At 45.2% G+C, this 19,204-nt stretch overlaps 1 protein-coding gene across 1 annotated transcript in view; it reads left to right on the top strand.

Moving 5' to 3' along the window:
- Nucleotides 1–11,477, top strand: part of UBFD1 (ubiquitin family domain containing 1) — a 58,128-nt gene extending 46,651 nt beyond the window's left edge. Inside the window, 3 exon segments of the mRNA XM_043454079.1 lie at nucleotides 10,769–10,863; nucleotides 10,866–10,941; nucleotides 10,943–11,477. Coding sequence (XP_043310014.1) covers nucleotides 10,769–10,863; nucleotides 10,866–10,941; nucleotides 10,943–11,195 — 424 coding nt within the window. The 3' untranslated portion in view covers nucleotides 11,196–11,477.
- The last annotated feature ends 7,727 nt before the right edge of the window (nucleotides 11,478–19,204 follow it).

A 19,204-nucleotide genomic window follows, 5' to 3' on the forward strand; every position in this document is an offset into this window, starting at 1 on the left:
CCTTGTGTACTGCTTTGGGGAGTGTAAGTTGGTCCAGCCATGATGGAAGACAATATGCAGTTTCCTTGAAAAATTAAACCAGGTGGATTCTGCAACCAGGATCCTGAACTCACCTCTTCCCATGGACACACCGAATCTACAGCAACAAATAAGAAGAATTTCCTCTGAAAGTAATCCAGAAACTAGTTGAGCAACTCCTATGCATTGAGCAAATGAGAAAAGAAACCCACATTGTGTCTTAGCCACTCCTGCCCATTTCAATCTCAACATCAACCCCACCCCTGGCACAGTGACACATTCAGGAGGGACTTGTAAGTCCCAGCTTCCCCTGGAGAGTGAAGGGTTTTGATAGCGACAGGGTGAAGGGACAAAGTAGGTGATTAAATAGTTAGTCCCACTGGGGGAGCATAGGTAGAGAGAGTCCTTTGGGAGAACCCGGTAAGTTAGTGATCGCTCCAGAAAGCAGGCTTTTTCTCTTTCCGGCTTCCTCCCCGCTGTAGGACAGTCTCTAGGCCCGTCCACGTCTCTGCTATTAACACATACAAGTGGAAAATGGTTCTGATGAACCTAGTCACAGGGCAGGAGAAGAAAGAGATGCAGACGTAGGGAGCTGACGTGTGAACCCTGGGAGGACGGGGGTGTGGGGTGAAGTGGGAGGTGGAGGCTGACCTGTGTGCACCGCCCTGTGTGAAAAGAGAGGGCTGGTGGGGGGCTGCCGTACGGCCCAGGGAGCTCAGCTCTGTGCTCTGTGACAGCCTAGATGGGCGGGATGAGGGGGGTGGGAGGGAGGCTCAGGATGGAGGGGGTGTATGTCTACATCCGGCCGATTCACTTTGCTGTATGGCAGAAACTAATGCAACACTGTAAAATGTTGTAAAATTAAAAAAAAAAAAATTGTATACCACAATTTAAAAAGAAATAAAAGAGAGAGAAGAAAGCAGGCTTGCTTAACTCAAGAAACAAAGGAGGCTTGCTCAACAGCAAAGCAATAAATCGTCAGTTATACTTGAGTCCTGCGGGTTGATGTCGCTAAGTTAATGATCCCTAGGACGTGCACCTCTGTGCACACTAAAATAAAAATACAGTGGAAAGAGGACATTACACTGAAACCTGAGATGATTTAGCAGTTTTTAGTATCTGCAACCACCTTTTTGTTCTTTTCCATAGCACCATGACAGTCCTGGCTGGGCCATATAGAGTCAAAAACTCCCCTGCCCAACATGTAGGAGGAGTTAATGCGGGAACAGTCAACCTTCTCCAAGGTGCCAGGTGGTGAACATGTGAAATCATCGCCTCTACCTTAATCTTTCACGGTCACCCACAAGGGGAGCCATGGACTCCGGCTTCCAGCTACCATCCTCTTCTTCTCAGTTCGGATTAGCTTTAACTACAGTTTTTTCACACGCACACACTCAGCAATGACCCTAGACGCTCCGAGATCCCAACTGTTTCCATGTTACGCCTCTGCCATGTGGCCCAAAGTAGCTGTTCAAGCTCTGGCCATCACTTTTTCATTCCAACACCCAGAAAAGATAAGTGGGAAAGAAGAGAAGCACTCCTTTTTCCCAAGGCATTTGCCAGAGGTCTCACAACACCTGCACTTGACTACATTGACCAAAATGTAGTCAACATGGCCACACTTGGCTACAAGGGGGAGTTAGGAAAGGCAGTCATCCGGCTGCACAGCCGTCTTCCCAGACTGACTCTAGATTCTTTCCACAAAGAAGGGGAGAATTGATATTGGGAATCTCTGCTACCAATGCCAAAATAATTTTTCCAGGCCTATCAGTAGATGCCTGCAATTGTTACTGCAGTTGCTTGTGTGTGTGTGTGTGTGTGTGTGTGTGTGTGTATGCACACTGCAGGAGTGCATGTTCCCTCTTTCAGGGTGTGGGAGAAGAGATATGGTTGTCTGTCTTATCGATGTATAAATCACAGTTCAGCTGACTCAGATCCCCACTTATACCTGGATGTGGCAAGACCATTAAGGAGCCTTCTATCAGTCAGCATCCTGTGCTGTACGTGGTAACCATTAGCTGTGTGTCCATATATCAGAGGCAACTGTTGCTAATTTTGCTTATTACATATTTATTATTGATATTCTCTAGTGTCAAACGTAAAGATGACTTGTACTTCTTTGTACACCGGGCTCCAAAAGCCCGCTTCAGGATAAAGCTGTGGTCTCCCCATGGAGAGGTCTACGGGCCAGCGACCTCATCTTGCCGCCTCCTCAATGCTCTCATCTTACTACTTGTTCTTACTGCAGGCATCGTTGTCAGTTGTTCTATTAAGTTACACATAGTTTATCTGTGACAAATAGAAATGTACACACAAAACAAGTTCTCACGTATGTCAGGCTTAAATATGTCATGGAGCCAGAATTAGAAAGGAGGTGTCACAGCGGAAGCTCCCTGCCAGAGCATGAGTCACATCTGAGGCAGGATCCAGGACAAGCAGGTGGCCAGAGCGGCTGCGGCTCGAAGGCGGCTGGAGGTCAGGCCCGCGTCTGGGTTCAGAGCCAGGGCCCTAAATGGTGCCTGGCTCAGCTGCAGAGCAAGCAGGACCAGACCGCGAAAGGCCCTGGAGACCACGAAGAGAGTGACTTTAACCTAGAAAAGGAGAGTCCCTGAAGGCTTCTCGGAGAGGGCGAGTGAGATGAGGCTTGTTGCAGCGACGGGGCGCCGGCAGCAGGGTGGGAAGGGTTTGAAGCTGGGCGGCAGAACAGCAGCGCAGGCGAGCAGAAAATGATCAGGACTCAGCCAAGTCCCTGGTAGCAATGGAGAAGACGGAAGTCAACAGGCATCTCTTAAGAAAGGAATCGGAATAAAGAAAGGCCGCCAGCAAAGTGGATGATATGTAGGGTGGGATGTGCACGTATGAAGCTAAAGGAAGACTGAAGGCAATTCCCCGTTTCTTAGCACCAAACTGAGACACTTCAGGGAAAAGCAGGGTGGTGGTGTTGGAGATAGTTTCTGCTAAGAATATTTACAGTTCTTGTCGAATTTCCAGGCTCAGATGTCAAGAGGGCAGTATGTTTGTTTGTTTGTTTGTTTGAATGTTTGTAGGTCAGAAGATGTCTGTGGATTTGGGGGTCATTAGCAAACAATGGATTAGCCAAAACCAGAGATGGAAACAGACTCACTCAAGGATGTCTGGGGAGCTAGAAGGGCTGAGAGTGGGATGGCATGGAGGGCATGTTCAGGAGGCAAAGGTTGATCACAGTCAGCCTTCAAAAGGCTGAGTGAAGGACTGAGCATCTGACGTGGGGACAGTGGTCTGGGTGGAGGCGACAAAGTGGAGAAAAAGATGGCTTTAAAAGCACCTTCTTGGGTGAGAGAAACACCAATGGGGATCTCAAAGAACTGCAGTAACTGAGGGTAAGTCTTGTCATAGAGGCACCCTCGGGGAGGGTTGATGGCCAAGGGCATTTACTAGCTCTAGTGAAGGGGCAGGGGACAAGGACTGGGGCACTTTTCGCGTGAGGAAAGTTTGAGTCAGGTCCAGACGGTTGAATGAGAGGAAGACTATTCCAGCAGAAATGATGGTGCTTGCAAAACGCTAAGGTACTGAACAGCATGGCTGTCCTGGACGATGTAAGGGGCTTGTGTGAGTGCAGCCTAGTTTAGAAGGTGGTGAGCAATGGAATGTGCTAATAGAAAGGCAGGTCTGGACCAGACTGGGAAGAGCTTCACAGATGTCCTTAAGAGCACATACCCTAAAAAGTTTTAACAAGTCTTAGCAGGATTGTTCCTATACAAGCCATGCAAACCTACTGAGAGTGGATTAGGTAAGGGAATTTATCATTAAGAACCAAGGGACTTGCATGAACCTGCTGCTGGAAATCACAGCAGAGAGTGGGCATGCCTTCCTCCCCCTCCTTCTTTTGGGGCACATGGGCTGCTTGCAATGTGCCTTTGTCTCTCTGAAAGGTCATTTGTTCTTCTCCCAAAGTATTGACATGTCTGGTTGGGGTTTCAAGGCACCAATTGTGACTGCAATCCCACATGACTTCTATGCTCCAGTGTTTAGTCCGGTTTGGCTCATAATCTGTACCTGGTGGTCGGTGACTTCGTTATCTTGGATCCAACACTGGAGGCTGGAGAGAGGGATTCCCTTGTACAAACCCAGGTCTATAGATCTGTCTCAGTGCCTCTGAGGAGCAGTGCCAGAGACAGGGGCATGGATTAGGAAAGCACCCTCTGTGCTTCTACATAGTGGCAGTGTGTTGGGGTATCAGTAAATCCTAGAGAAAAAAACGTGGCACGTCTTCCTGGAGTGCAAATTTTCTCTTTAATTCATTCAACTTTTAATGGTTTCTACAGCCTGGATCAATGCCTTGAAAATAAAGTAAAAATGTAAAGTCCTATCCCTTTAGGAGCCTACCTTATTACAAGGGGAGACAGCGCATACTATATCACATAGAAGTAAATGTAACATAAGGCAGAGAAAGGGGGATTAGGATCAGGTTTGTCTACAAATAACACAATCCTAAAACAAGCTTGAACAAGTTAAGAAGCCTTTTTTTTTTGTTTTTGCTTACAAGAACTCTGGAGGTAATAAGCGCAGTGTTGGTATGGTGCTCCACAGTATCAGGAATGCAAGTTATTTTTGTATGATTGTTCTGCTGCGCCTGCCAATGTGGCTGCTGATGCTCCAGCCATTGCGTATGATTTCACCCAATAAGAGGTACACACAACATACCTTATACCCCACATACACCACTTTCTTTTATATTTCATTGGCTAGGCAAGTCATCTAGGTGCAGAAAAACTGGGGAACAGCCTTTTATTTTAGGTAGTCATGTTGGGTAAAAATCAGGAATCTATTATAACCAGGCAGTGTGGATACTGGGGAAAACTAGCAGTGTCTGTTGCAATATGAGCAAATAATGACAAAGTGGCACACATGTTACTCAAGATGGTAAAGAGACAGTTTCTGTGAGGACATTTAACAGAGACTTTGGAAAGAGAGAAGGGACAAGCATGTCCTTATACGGGGAGGAAAGTTCCAGGTCCTGGGAAGGCCTGTGCTGCCAGAGATCAGGACTGCTGGCTCTTCAAAATGACCACCAGAGGAACTCAGGGCCCCAGTGAGACCCATTCTTCACTGCAGTAAAGAATATCCTCATGCAGATGGGAGGAGAGAGGACATTAATGGGTTTGGGGGTGTGGGTTTGAGTGGGTTATGGAGGCCGTTCAACGTGAACACCTAACTGGAATTGGGCAGTCACTATATCACTCCTATCACTATAGGAGTTCCCATCTGGTGGACGTGGCAGGCAAGGACCCTTGAACCGGGTTGAGGTCCAAGCCCCTGTCTGCTCAGCTGCCCTGTGGAGGGACCGTCCCCCAGAGGAGCTGCCTGCTGTCCAGAGGAGAGGCTGCCTGGCTGCCCTTCAGTGGAATTTTGAGAGATTTCCAAAGAAAACAGCAGAGTTACTGGTTGACAACACTATCTTCCCGGGACAAAGAGTAAAGTCAAGGTGAGGAGGGCTCAGTCCTGACACTTAGTACACTTACTACGCAGCTGCACCCAGGGTGCTCGCCCGCCCCGGGGAGGGGGTTCCTGGTGAAGCCTGGAGGGGTGAGGGACACAGGCGGGACTTAACTTGGGTTTTACTCCGAGACGGGGGGACGGTTGACCCTTGAACAACACAGGTTTGAACTGCAAGGGCCCAGTTAATCCTGGACTTTTTTCAATGGTAAACACTATAGTACCCAAGGAAGCACCTTTAAATACTCCGATTTTCGACGACGTGGCGCCCCATGCCCCTAACTCCCGGAGTTCTTCAAGGGTCAACTAGCTCGAGCAGAGAACTGACGGAAGGATCACCTTGGTTGCTGTATTCATTCATTCCAGCTGCTGCAACACAGCTCCACAGACTGAGGGCTTATTATTGTTGTTCAGTTGCTCAGTCGTGTCCAACTCTTTGTGACCCCATGGACTGCAGCACACCAGGCTTCCCTGTCCTTCACCATCTCCTAGAGTTTGCTCAGACTCACGTCCATTGAGTCGGTGATGCCATCCAACCATCTCATCCTCTGTGGTCCCCTTCTCCTCCTGCCCTCAATCTCTCCCAGTGAAAGGGTCTTATCCAATGAGTTGGCTCTTTGCATTGTAACAAAGCTCCACAGACCAAGGGCTTAAAGACCAGACACTCTGCCACAGTTCTGAGCGCTAGAAAGTCAAAGCCGAGGAGCTGGTGGAGTTGGTTCCTCCCAAGGGCCGCGAGGAAGGCCCTGTCCCAGCCCTCTCTCCTTGGCCTGGAGATGGCTGTCACCTCCCTGTGTTTCTTTCCATCATCACCTCTTTCTGGTGTGTCTGTGTCGCCATTTCCCCTTCTTATAAGGACGCCAGTCCTTTTGCATTTAAGCCCACCCTCAGGAACTCATTCTATCCCACCCACCACTTCTAAGACCTGTCTGCAAATACAGTCATGTCCTGAGATGCTGGGGGTAGGACCCCACCACGTGGATTTTGAAGGGGATGGAGCTGACCCACGGTGGCTGCCATGCAGGAGATGCAGTGACTAGGGAGAGGGAGGGGCTGGTGGGTGGAAATATGGGGGCTGCGACGCTGACTCGGGTGAGCCAGGACCACACGTGGATGAGGTGGGGAGAGGAAGATGGTGAAATGATAGTACACTGAGGAATTGGATGTCGAGAATGACTGTCACACTGTTGGTGGGAATGCAAACTGATACAGCCACTAAGGAGAACAGTACAGAGATTCTTTGAAAAACTAGGAATAAAACTACCATACGACCCAGCAATCCCACTGCTGGGCATATATCCTGAGGAAGCCATAACTGAAAAAGACACAGGTACCCTATTGTTCATTGCAGTGCTATTTACAATAGCTAGGACGACAGAGGATGAGATGGCTGGATGGCATCATCGACTCAATGGACATGAGTTTGAGTAAACTCTGGGAGTTGGTGATGGACAGGGAGGCCTGGCGTGCTGCAGTCCATGGGGTCGCAGAGTCAGACACGACTGAGCGACTGAACTGAACTGAACTGAGGACATGGAAGCAACTTAGATGTCCATCGGCAGACGAATAGATAAGGAAGTTGTCACACATATACGCGATGGAATTTTAACTCAGCTTTAAAAAGGAATGCATTTGAGCCAGTTCTAATGAGGTGGATGAACCTGGAGCCTATTATACAGAGTGAAGTAAGTCTGAAAGACATATCATTTACTGATGCATAGAAATGGAATCTAGAAAGGTAGTATTGACAGTCCTATGTGCAGGGCAGCAAAGGAAATACAGACATGAAGAATAGACTTTTGGACACAGTGGGGGACGGAGAGGGTGGGATGATTTGAGAGAATAGCACTGAATTACCACAGATAAAATAGACAACCAGAGGGGGTTTGATGTGTGACACAGGGCACCCGAAGTTGCTGCTCTGTGACGACCTGGAGGGGTGAGGTGTTGGGAGGTGGGAGGGCGGTTTGGGAGGGAGGAGACTCACGTAGCCTACGGCCGATTCATGTTGACAGATGGCAAAGGCCATCACAGTACTGTAAATGAATTATCCTCCAATTAAAATAAATAAATTTGAAAAAAAAACACAAAGTTTTAAAAAAAGAATGTCTATGAGGATTTTAGCCACTGGTCAGTTAGAGCTGCTGCTCACTGACCTCCTTCCTTCCATCCAGCCTCAGCACCTTGGTACTTGTTTTCTCAGCTGGAAATGCTCTCATTTTCCTTTTGCTCCTCATTCCATTTTTTAAAAATAAATGTATTTATTTTAATTGGAGGCTAATTACTTTACAATATTGTGGTGGTTTCTGCCATACATTGACATGAATCAGCCATGGGTGTACATGTGTTCCCCACCCTGAACCCCCCTCCCCCCAGATCCCATCCCTCAGGATGCATCCCAGTGCACCCTGTCTCATGCATCCAACCTGGACTGGCTATCTGTTTCACATATGATAATATACATGTTTCAATGGTATTCTCTCAAACCATCCCACCCTCGCCTTCTCCCACAGAGTCCAAAAGTCTGTCCTTTACATCTGTGTCTCTTTTGCTATCTCGCATATAGGGTCACAGTTACCATCTTCCTAAATTCCATATATACGCGTTAGTATACTGTATTGGTGTTTTCCTTTCTGGCTCGTTCCGTTTTTAACATCAGTGTCCCCTTACGAGAGAGGCGTTTCCTGACCTTGTGATTTACAGGAGCAGCTGCAGAACCCTCTCTCCCGTCACCCTGTCTGAAGTCACTGCATGTCCTGGTAACTCGATCTGTCTCTCACTGCTGACATGGCAGAGACGCAGCATAGGGGCCTGCCTGTATTAGTAGATCCTAGATCAGGGCCTGGCACATAACGAGCACTCAAAAATGTGACTGAATGAGTGAGTGAGCAAATGAATGAATGACCTAGTGCCAGTGGATGTAGCGGGTGAGGAGCAGGGATACAGAATAACCTCTAGGTTTCCAGCATGGCGGTCTGGAGAAATGAGAGAAACCCAACTCAACGTGGCTTTCATAGAAGCTCGTTTGCTCATTAACAAGAAGGTTGAGAAATGATCTGCTGAATCAAACCAGCTGTGAAATACACCCTAAGGATTACATCAGAGGCTTCTTGTCCTATTTGGACTCTGCCTTCAGGTTGAAGCAGACTTTCTGGCTACAGAGTTTCAAGTTTCACCCCAGTATTAATTCATCAGCCCAAAGACAGGAAGGAGCATTTCTGGTAGCATCCTTGGCAGAGTCAACAAGTTTCATTTCCAGGGCCCCCAGTAACCTCCACTTGAGTCTCAGGAGCCCCAGGGCAGCTAGTTCATCCCTAAACCAAATTATGGTTTGGTTTGTCCTACAGCCACTTCGTCCTAGAGCAGGCATCCCCAGCCTCTGGGATCTATGCCTGATGATCTGAAGTGGAGCTGATGTAATAATAAAAAATAAAGTCCACAATAATGTAATGCACTTGAATCATCCCCAAACCATCCCCCACTCCATCCCCCCCCAGTCTGTGGAAAAATTTCTTCCATGAAACCAGTCCCTGGTGCCAAAAGTTGGGGACCGCTATCCCAGAGGAGTGGTGGTTCAGGAACCCTTTACAAGGAGTTGTTTTAATTTTAAACCCAAGTTATACCGATTGCTATTTACTATATTGGAAATTAAAGTGAGAAGTTTAAAATATTTAGTAACTTTTTAGGAAACAGTAATAAGCCTATTATATGTTAATATATTTTATAGGAAAAAATTTCAAAAACAAATTTAGAAGAGTGGCACGTTTACATTTTTAAGTCTCTTTAATGTCTGACTTAATTGAATATAGCTGGATTCTTCACATTCAATCTGTTGCCATAGTTTTTTTTTTTTGGCTGAGGCATCTGAAGAAAATCCGGACTTAGTTAGATGTGATTGGAAACGGGAAGGAGTTTAATAGCCTTCAGATAATATGAATATTATTTCATATTATACTAAAACACAGGAACTGATCATTTCTTAAATGTTGTTAGCAATGTAGAGTTTGACATGTCGAATTTTTGAATGCTGTTACACTGAAATCCACTGGTCTGCCTTGCACTTTGAAATTTACCCATGCAAGATTTTTAGACCCCAAGCACTGATTTATAAAAAAAATGCTTCACTGAGTTATGCTGGCCTTCTAGATGTTGAAGTGATACTGAAAACACAAGAATTATCACCACAGAAGTAAAAATCAGTCCAATTATTGGGAACATATCAAGTTCATGAGAGCAAAAGTAGGTTTTTCAACATTCTAATTTTAAAAGCTCAAGTTTTATTATCAGCAATAGAGTCAGTTGCTTTTCCTTGAAGGGACAGCACCATTTTGTTCACTTTTGATTAAAAAAAAAAAACCAAAAAACCATGGTTATTCTGGCAGGTATACCTGTTACTCAAGTAAAAATTTTGTCCTATGAAAATACTAGCTAGTTGAGCTCACAAATCAAACTCTTTTCTCTGAAGAACTATGGTACATCAGACATCTGTGTCTCTTTTGCTGTCTCGCATATAGGGTCACAGTTACCATCTTTCTAAATTCCATATATACTCGTTAGTACACTGTATTGGTGTTTTCCTTTCTGATGCATCAGATGGGGTGCATCAAACGGGCTTCACGCAAATGTATCATTTACTCACACAATGTTATTAATAAAGGAAGTGTACTCAAGGTCATAATTTAATTAATGTTTGTTGTTTCATCAAGGGTATTCTTAAATGAAATGAATGGTTTCTCACTGAGAGTCCATGGTGATGGACATGTGGCCACTATGCACTCTGGTACTGACGCCAACTTGGCCTTGATGCCAAGGTGCTAGTGGGTTTACCCGCCAACATTACTCCAAGTTCAACACGAATAATGTTTCAGTGTCATTATGAGTATATTTTTGACTTTGGACCATCTGAAAGTGTCTTGAGGAGCTTCAAGGGTCCAATGTCCACAGAAACAAAACCCAGGAAACCCACGAGAAATCCCTGCCTGTCCTGGGAGAGGGGGTGGAGTCAATTTTCCCCAAAGCACGCAGGCTGTATCAGGGAGCAGATATCTGATCTAAATGGGGATCTCAGGGCTCTCAAGAGGCAAACAGGCCAGGAGGCTCACGGTCCTCCACTAACAAGCACGAGACAGTAACTAGATTGTTTATTACAACCACGCGCAGGTTGGATTCGAGACAGCTGTGAGGGCAACTTCATTTCATTCAAAACTCCAAACAGTGTTTAAGCCTTTCAGAACCAGAATGCCCTCTTGTTTCAGTTTTACAGGTAAAAATAAAGCTCCACGCCCAAAGATGCTGTCCAGCAGGACGCAAAGGCCGAAGAGAACAAGACGGAGCCCCTCTGCAGGCAGAAACAACACAGGAAAGTGTTGGATAAGGAAAACCTGAAGACGTGATGCCGTCTGTTCAGGGTGCTCAGGAGCGCCTGCCAGCTGCACCGTTATCCTGCATGAACAAAAGTGAGGCTTACCTTTATGCTCGAACAAGGTCAGCTGTGGATCGGCACTGAAGAGCAGACTGAGAAATTGCCCATGGGTTCCATTAAAAATGTGGTCAGTAAGCCTATTGGAGGACACGAGGACTACCACATGATGGCGTTTCAGTTGGGCCCCACGGAAACCTCTTACTACTGGGTGTACTGGGTTCCAACTCAATATGTGGATGCAATCAAAGACACCGTGCTGGGGAAATGGCAGTATTTTTGAAAGCAGTTTCACCTCTGGCCCAGGAGACTGTCCCAAAGTGAAGGACATTGCTGGGAGAGGCCTGCAGCATCCCGGGATTTCAGAGTTCTGGAACTTTGTTCAAAAATATCTATATCCCATCTGAGGTGATGTGGTGACTGAAGCCAGAGGTGATGTACTTTCACCATCAGCTTAATTTTAACTTAAAATCACCGGTTCCCTTTCTTGCAGTCAGCTTCATACCATTTTTAAAAGTCAATATGGTGGAAATCAATAAATCTGAATTCTGAAAAAAAAAAAAAACTCGAGTGGAGGAGGAGTACTGGACTCCGTTCTAAGCTGCTTGTGAGGAAATGTCATTCTTTTTCCTCATCTTGCAGGCGGAGACGAGCTTCCGTTTGCTTCTGTGGGTGCTACTATTCAGATCACACCCTTCTGTTACCACTAGGGCATAGTCACGTAGTCAATTTACAGTACAACTGATCAGCTTACAGCTTTCTTTAATTACGTTCCACACCTGAGTTCAGGTAGCATCAGCCAGGGTGGCCTAGGGCCCTGACACACAGACCTCACAGCATTCCGTGTGTGCATCTTGTGGCTTGTCACACGGACACAACCAAGTTTATTCCACTCTGCTCCCTGACTGCTCCGTGGAGACGCCAAGCCTTTGGAGATTCAATACTCTGTCTTGGTATCACGCCAAGTTAAATCTCCTCCATGTGAAGACTGCAGAATGATTACCCTGTATTTTTTTTTCTAGTATGCTTTTTTACTTTTTAGGTTAACTGTTTTGTATAAGTTCCCCCACTGTCTGGCTTTTATTTTCATGTAGGTTGTCATGTTTATAACCTTTCCCCAAAATACACAGAGGTAGTGACATCTTTTGACTAATTCATTCGTTCTCCTCTGATTTTGAATGCCACTTCCGTGAGACCCAACACAAAATACACAGACACAGTAGTACCAGGGAAAGACTTGCTTTTGCCCTTCTGAGCTGTCTGCCTCTTCACTCGCAACATAATATCACGGTCACGTTACGATACTTGTAGTGCCTACTGGGAAAATTCCTCAGGCTACAAATTGTTGCTACAAAAATCACCACAGTTAGAAAGTTAAATAAAACTAGTTTATCCTACCGTTCTGTGGGCAGAAGTTTGGAATGGGCCCCACTGTGGTCGTGAAGGTCCCGAGCAGGGCTGTGTCCTTCCGGGGCTCCAGGGGACGGTGCGTGCCCTCATCTTGCCTTTTTCCCGGCCCCAGCCCTTCCTCCATCCTATAAGCCGATCGAGGGGCCCAGGTGAGTCCTCCCCTCCGCGCATCTCTGCAAGCTCCTTTCCTGGCCCCTCCTTACATGTTAAGGTGCCTCGTGATTCTACGGGGAACACCTGATTAACCAAGGACTGCCTCCTTCATGTCATGGAACTGGCAATCCTGATTCTGTCTGTGCTCTAAATTCTCTTTTGCCGTGCAAATTAACGTGTTCACCAGCTTCAGAAACTACATGGATGTCTTCGGATGGCCATCACTGCGCCTGCAAAGCTCATTATGCCTTTTAAAAAATGCTTGATTGTTTCCCTACAAGATTACAATGCTTTTTTCTTTCTTCTTTTGTTTTGGAGGCACAGGGTGAAATGTGGGGACTAGAAAAGACCCCAGACAGGGGTGGAACCCACACCATCTGCAGTGGAATTGTGGAGTCCTAAGTGCTGGACTCTCAGGGAATTCCCTACAGCACTTTTTCCTTGTTGTTTCTGTTCAATCACTCAGATGTGTCCCAACTCTTTGAGACCCCATGGACTGCAGCACGCCAGGTTTCCCTGTCCTTCACTATCTCCCCAAGTTTGCTCAAACTCATGTCCAATTAGTCAATGATGCCATTCAACCATCTCATCCTCTGTCTTCTCCTTCTCCTCCCACCTTCAATCTTTCCCAGCATCAGGGTCTTTTCCAATGAGTCAGGTCTTCCCATCAGGTGGTCAAAGTATTGGAGCTTCAGCTTCAGTCCTTCCAATGAATATTCAGGACTGATTTCCTTTAGGACGGACTGGTTGGATCTCCTTGCAGTCCAAGGGACTCTCAAGAGTCTTCTCCAACACCACAGTTCAAAAGCATCAATTCTTTGGTGCTCAGCCTTCTTTATGGTCCAACTCTGGAAAAACCAGAGCTTTGACTATATAGACTTTCATTGGCAAAGAGATGTCTCCGCTTTTTAATATGCTGTCTAGGTTTGTCATAGCTTTATTCTAAGGAGCAAGCATCTTTTAACTTTATGGCTGCAGTCACCATCTGCAGTGATTTTTGCAGCCCAAGAAAATAAAGTCTGTCACTGTTTCCATTGTTTCCCCATCTATTTGCCATGAAGTGATGGGACCAGATGCCATGATCTTAGTTTTTTGAATGTTGAGTTTTAAGCCAGCTTTTTCACTCTCGTCTTTCACCTTCATCAAGCAGCTCTTTAGTTCTTTGCTTTCTGCCCTAGGTTGGTGTCAGCTGCATATCTGAGGTTATTGATGTGTCTCCTGGCAATCTCCATTCCAGCTTGTGCTTCATCTAGCCTGTCATTTCGCATGCTGTACTCTGCCTGTAAGTTAAATAAGCAGGGTGACAATACACAGCCTTGGCATACTCCTTTTCCAATTTAGAACCAATCCATTATTCCATGTCCGACTCTAACTGTTGCTTCTTGACCTGCATACAGGTTTTTCATGAGGCAGGTAAGGTGGTCTGGTATTCCCATCTCTTGAAGAATTTTTCACAGTTTGCTGTGATCCATACAGTCAAAGGCTTTAGCGTAGTCTAGGAAACAGATATTTTCTGAAATTCTCTTGCTTTTTTTATGATCCAACGAATGCGTATGTGCTAAGTCGCTTCAATCATGTCTGACTCTTTGTGACTGTATGTACTGTAGCCAACAAGACTCCTCTGTCCATGGGATTGTGTAGGCAAGAATACTGGAGTGGGTTGCCATGCCCTCCTCCAGGGGATCTTCCTGACCCATGGATCGAACCCACATCTCTTACATCTCCTGCATTGGCAAGCAGGTTCTTTATCACTGGTGCCACCTGGGAAGTAGAAAGGCGGAGGAACTAGAGATCAAATTGCTATGATCCAACAAATGCTGGCAATTTGATCTCTGGTTCCCCTGCCTTTTCTAAATCCAGGTTGAACATCTGGGAGTTCTCAGTTCATATACTGGCTGAATATACATTGAGCCAGAAGCCTGGCTTGGAGAATTCTGAGCATACTTTGCTAGCATGTGAAATGAGGGCAAATGTGCAGTAGTTTGAACGTTAGTTTGAACATTCTTTGGCACTGCCCTTCTTTGGGTTTGGAATGAAACCTGACCTTTTCCAGTCCTGTGGCCACTGCTGAGTTTTCCAAATTTGCTGGCATATTGAGTGCAGCACTTCCACAGCATCATTTTTTTAGGATTTGAGTTAACATACCTGGAATTCCATCACCTCCACTAGCTTTGTTTGTAGTGATGCTTCCTAAGGCCCACTTGACTTTGCACTCCAAGATGTCTGGCTCTAGGTGAGTGACCACACCATCGCGGTTATCTGGGTCAGTGAGATCTTTTTTGTACAGTTCTTCTGTGTATTCTTGCCTCCTCTTTTTAATATCTTTTGCTTCTGCTGGCTCCATACCGTTTCTGTCCTTTACCGTGCCCATTGTTGCACGGGCACGATAAAGGACATGTGTTCCCTTTGTATCTCTGGTCTCTTCTGTCCTGTTGTTCTAAGTCCCTCCCCTTTGTATCTCTGGTCTTTCCTGTCCTGTTGTTCTAAGTCCCGCTATGTCCTTTTCCTTTGCATCTCTCGCCCCCACAAAATAAAACCAGTTTGGTGGACTGTAAGGAGATCCAACCAGTCCATCCTAAAGGAAATCAGTCCTGAATATTCATTGGAAGTACTGATGCTGAGGCTGAATCTCCATTATTTTGGCCACCTGATGCGAAGAGCTGACTCATTGAAAAAGACCCTGATGCTGGAAAATATTGAGGGCAGCAGGAAAAGGGGGTAACAGAGGATGAGATGGTTGGATGGCATCATTGACTAAGTGGACATGAGTTTGAGCAAACTCAGGGAGATAGTGAAGGACAGGGAAGCCTGGCCAGCTGCAGTCCATGGGGTCACAAACAGGCACGACTGAGCAACTGAACAACAAAAAAAATTAAAGTCATGGTGTGAGGTGAAATGTCATAGTGTGAGAGTTGGACTACAAAGAAAGCTGAGAGCTAAAGAACAGATGCTTTTGAACTGTGGTGTTGGAGAAGACTCTCAAGAGTCCCCTGGACTGCAAGGAGATTAAACCTGTCAATCCTAAAGGAAATCAGTCCTGGGTGTTCATTGGAAGGACTGATGCTGAAGCTGAAGCTCCAAACCTTTGGCCACCTGATGTGAAGAACTGATTCACTGGAAAAGACCCTGATGCTGGGAAAGAGTGAAGGTGGGTGGAGAAGGGACGACAGAAGATGAGATGGTTGGATGCCGTCACCGATTCGATGGACATGAGTTTGAGCAAGCTCTGGGAGTTGGTGCATGACAGGGAAGCCTGTCGTGCAGTAGTCCATGGGGTCTCAAAGAGGTGGACACGACTGAGTGACTGAACTGAACTATGAGGCTGAATATCATGAACCCTAATAATCAAGGATAAAAACCAAGTTTACATTTACCATGCTGGAAAGGTGAGTACTTTCCTGTACATAAAATACAAAATGTTTTTCACAATCAAAATAAAGTTATACTTTATCACCAATCTATGATACAGCTGGTCTTCCCAGATGGCACTTCCAATGCAGGAGATGTAAGTACATGGGTTTGATCCCCTGGAGGAGGGCATGGCAACCCACTGCAGTATTCTTGCCTGCAGAATCCCATGGACAGAGGAGCCTGGTAGGCTACAGTCCCAAGGGCCGCAAAGAGTCAGACACAACTAAAACAACTTAGCATGCAGACATTCGCATGATACAGTTACATAATAAAATATTTTTGAGTATTTTATTTTTGTGGTATGACAGCCCGTAAACATTTCTCATTCTAAATATCCATATTCAAATCCAATTTTGTATTTGTAAAGTTATGTTCTTTTTTTTTCCCTCCCTAAACTTATGTTCTTAAAGTGCTCTCCATTGTCCCAACTGAGGAAGTTCCATGCCCCACAGAACCTGTTTCCACCCTTCAAGGATGAAACCAAACTCCACCTGGTTTTCTCAAGCCTGAAACTGGAGAGGCATCCTTCACCCTTCCCTCCCCTCCTTATCACTAAGGTCAAGTAACTCCCTCGGATCACACCTTCTGGCTATCTCTTGCCAAAGTCACCTCTTGGCTTGTTTTTCTGTGTTATTTTTATTTGCCTCTGTAACAAATTAATCCCATCGTCCCACCCCAGACCAGCAAAGGTCATGGCCTCTTTATCTGTTCTCTCTTTATCTCTGACACCCTGCAAGAAGTGGGATGTGGAATGAATGCTGGATACATACTTGCTAAATCAATATTTCTTTCTAAAAACTTGAAATGATACAGGAAGTCCAGCTGACCTTCATCTAATCTTACTTCCCCTCCCCTGAGAAAACTACTGTCATCAGTAGTTTTTAAGATAGTTACATCTGGAAATACCGTTTTTTTTTTGTTTGTTTGTTTGTTTTTACAGAAATGGGATAATAGTGCATATATTATCCAGTAGTCTTCCCAGATGGCTCAGTGATAAAGAATCTGCTTGACAAGCAGGAGACACAGGAGACTCGGATTCGATCCCTGGGTCCAGAAGATCCCCTGGAGGAGGAAATGGCAACTCATTCTAGTATTCTTGTCTGAAAAACCCCACAGAGAGAGGAGCCTGGCAGGCTACAGTCCATAGCGTTGCAAAGAGTCAGACTCTACTGAGCATGCATTATTCAGCAACTTGCTTTTTTCATCTAACATGCAGATCTATGATGATATATTTGGGTCTACTTTTTAAACTGCTTTGTAGCATTTCATTTCATATGTCATCTTGGTGTATTCATGTAAACACTCTGCTACTGACTGTTCATTTAACTAGATTTATTGAGTCAATGATATCTGTCCATTTGATCTGCCTGGGAAGATTCCAGGAGTCCAGAACACCTTGCATTTCACAACGTCCCATTCACTTGCCCCTCCCTCCATCTTCCATAACATTCTGCACTCAGATGGGAAAGATGTAATAACTTTAGCACACAGAGGGTAACTTAATTTCCTTTTTAATGATTTTTTATTGAAGGATAATTGCCTTACAGACAACTTGCTTTAACTGTTGTTGTTCAGTTGCTCAGTAATGTCCAGCTCTTTGCAACCCAATGGACTGTGGCATGCCAGGTTTCCCTGTCCGTCACTATCTCCTGGAGTTTGCTCAAACTCATGTCCATTGACTTGGTAACTGAGGTATCATTAACACAAACTTTATTTACAATAATTATCAGATTTTGTGATATACAATGATTAAATTGTACATTGCTAACAGCCATAGCTCAATCCAGAAGAAATTTTAACTCTTAGGACCCTGATGACACAGTCTGATCAATAAAAAAGATTTGGAAGCATAAAATATATCCCATGAAGATAAAATGATGTGGCAGAAGTGGAATGAAAATGTTTTCAAGGAGATAACGGATCAATGTAAAATTCTAATTGGGAAAAATCTTGTTGATGTTCAGTCACTAAGTCGTGTCCTACTCTTTGAGACAGCAGCACTCCAGCCTTCCATGTCCATGAGATTTTTCAGACAAGAATACTGAAGTGGATTGCCATTTCCTTCTCCAGGGGCTCTTTCTTGACCCCAGGACCAAACCTGAGTCTCCTGTGTCTCCTGCATTGCAAGCAGATTCTTTACCCACTAAGCCAACCCATGGGGTCCACTTAAAAGAATTCTGTAATCATTTAATTTAAAAATTTTATTCACTACTCATGGGAACTTACTTTTTAACTGATCAAACTTATGATAAAAATAATTGTAGATATTAGCTTAAAAACAAGTGAGGGAAATAAACAACATACTTCTGGGGGGCATCTGAATTTTAAAAAAAGTAGGGCACATTACTTGCTGCACACAGCTTTCCTCAGCCTTGAGAAACTGTTAGCTCTTAACTTCAGTCCTTCAGACATGTTCTCACTTGGAAGGTGCTTCTTCCTCATCCCTAGCTTTACCCTGGCAAGCTCCCCCTAGAACTTCATGTCAACTCTACCTGAGAAGGCTTCTATGTGCCCAGACAAAATGAGATCGCCTTATTATATGTCCCTATGGTACCGTGAATTCCCCCTTTACATAAAGCTCACCCCACTGCAAAGGGTTAAAGTATGTACAAGGTAAGGAAGTAGAGGCAGAAGGGGTGGACTGAGTACAGCCTAAGAGGTGGGCAGGCAGAAAGGAGAGTAAGTTTGTGACGGAGTCTGCAGATAAGGAGGCCGCAGAGCACAGAGGATAATCAAAGGGGCCGAGTTTGGATATAAACAAGGGCAGCTCAAGTTCTCAATGTCCCCATGCCAGAATTTGCACAAAACTTTACAACCTGGTGACCAACAGTAATACAGGGATAATCCACAAGAAGTAACATATTTACACATATCACACACATTTACTGACTTCATGTGTACAGACTATAATGTTAACACTGAACCAGTTTTATCCCTTCATGTCTGTGTGCTTAGTCAGTTGTGTCCGACTCTTTCTGACCCCATGGACTATAGCCCACCAGGCTCCTCTGTTCATGGGATTCTCCAGACAAGAACACTGGAGAGCATTGCCATTTCTTTCTCCAGGTGATCTTCCCAACCCAGGGATTGGGAAGATTTCTTTCTGTTGCTTTCCTCCATTGCAGATTCTTTGCCTTCTGAATCACCAGGGAAGCTTATCCCTTCATACATTTCCCTAATTGTACAGATGTCTGGTCTCATTTAATTCAAGGAAGCATGGGGACACCACTGATTGTGCACATTTTCCATACCCATGAATTTTTCCCTCCAGTACGAATCTAGTTCTCACTGGGCATTGCTTTCCACAGAAAGAGGGGA

Source organism: Cervus canadensis, chromosome 31, assembly GCF_019320065.1.
Source record: "Cervus canadensis isolate Bull #8, Minnesota chromosome 31, ASM1932006v1, whole genome shotgun sequence".
Classification (NCBI taxonomy): domain Eukaryota; kingdom Metazoa; phylum Chordata; class Mammalia; order Artiodactyla; family Cervidae; genus Cervus; species Cervus canadensis.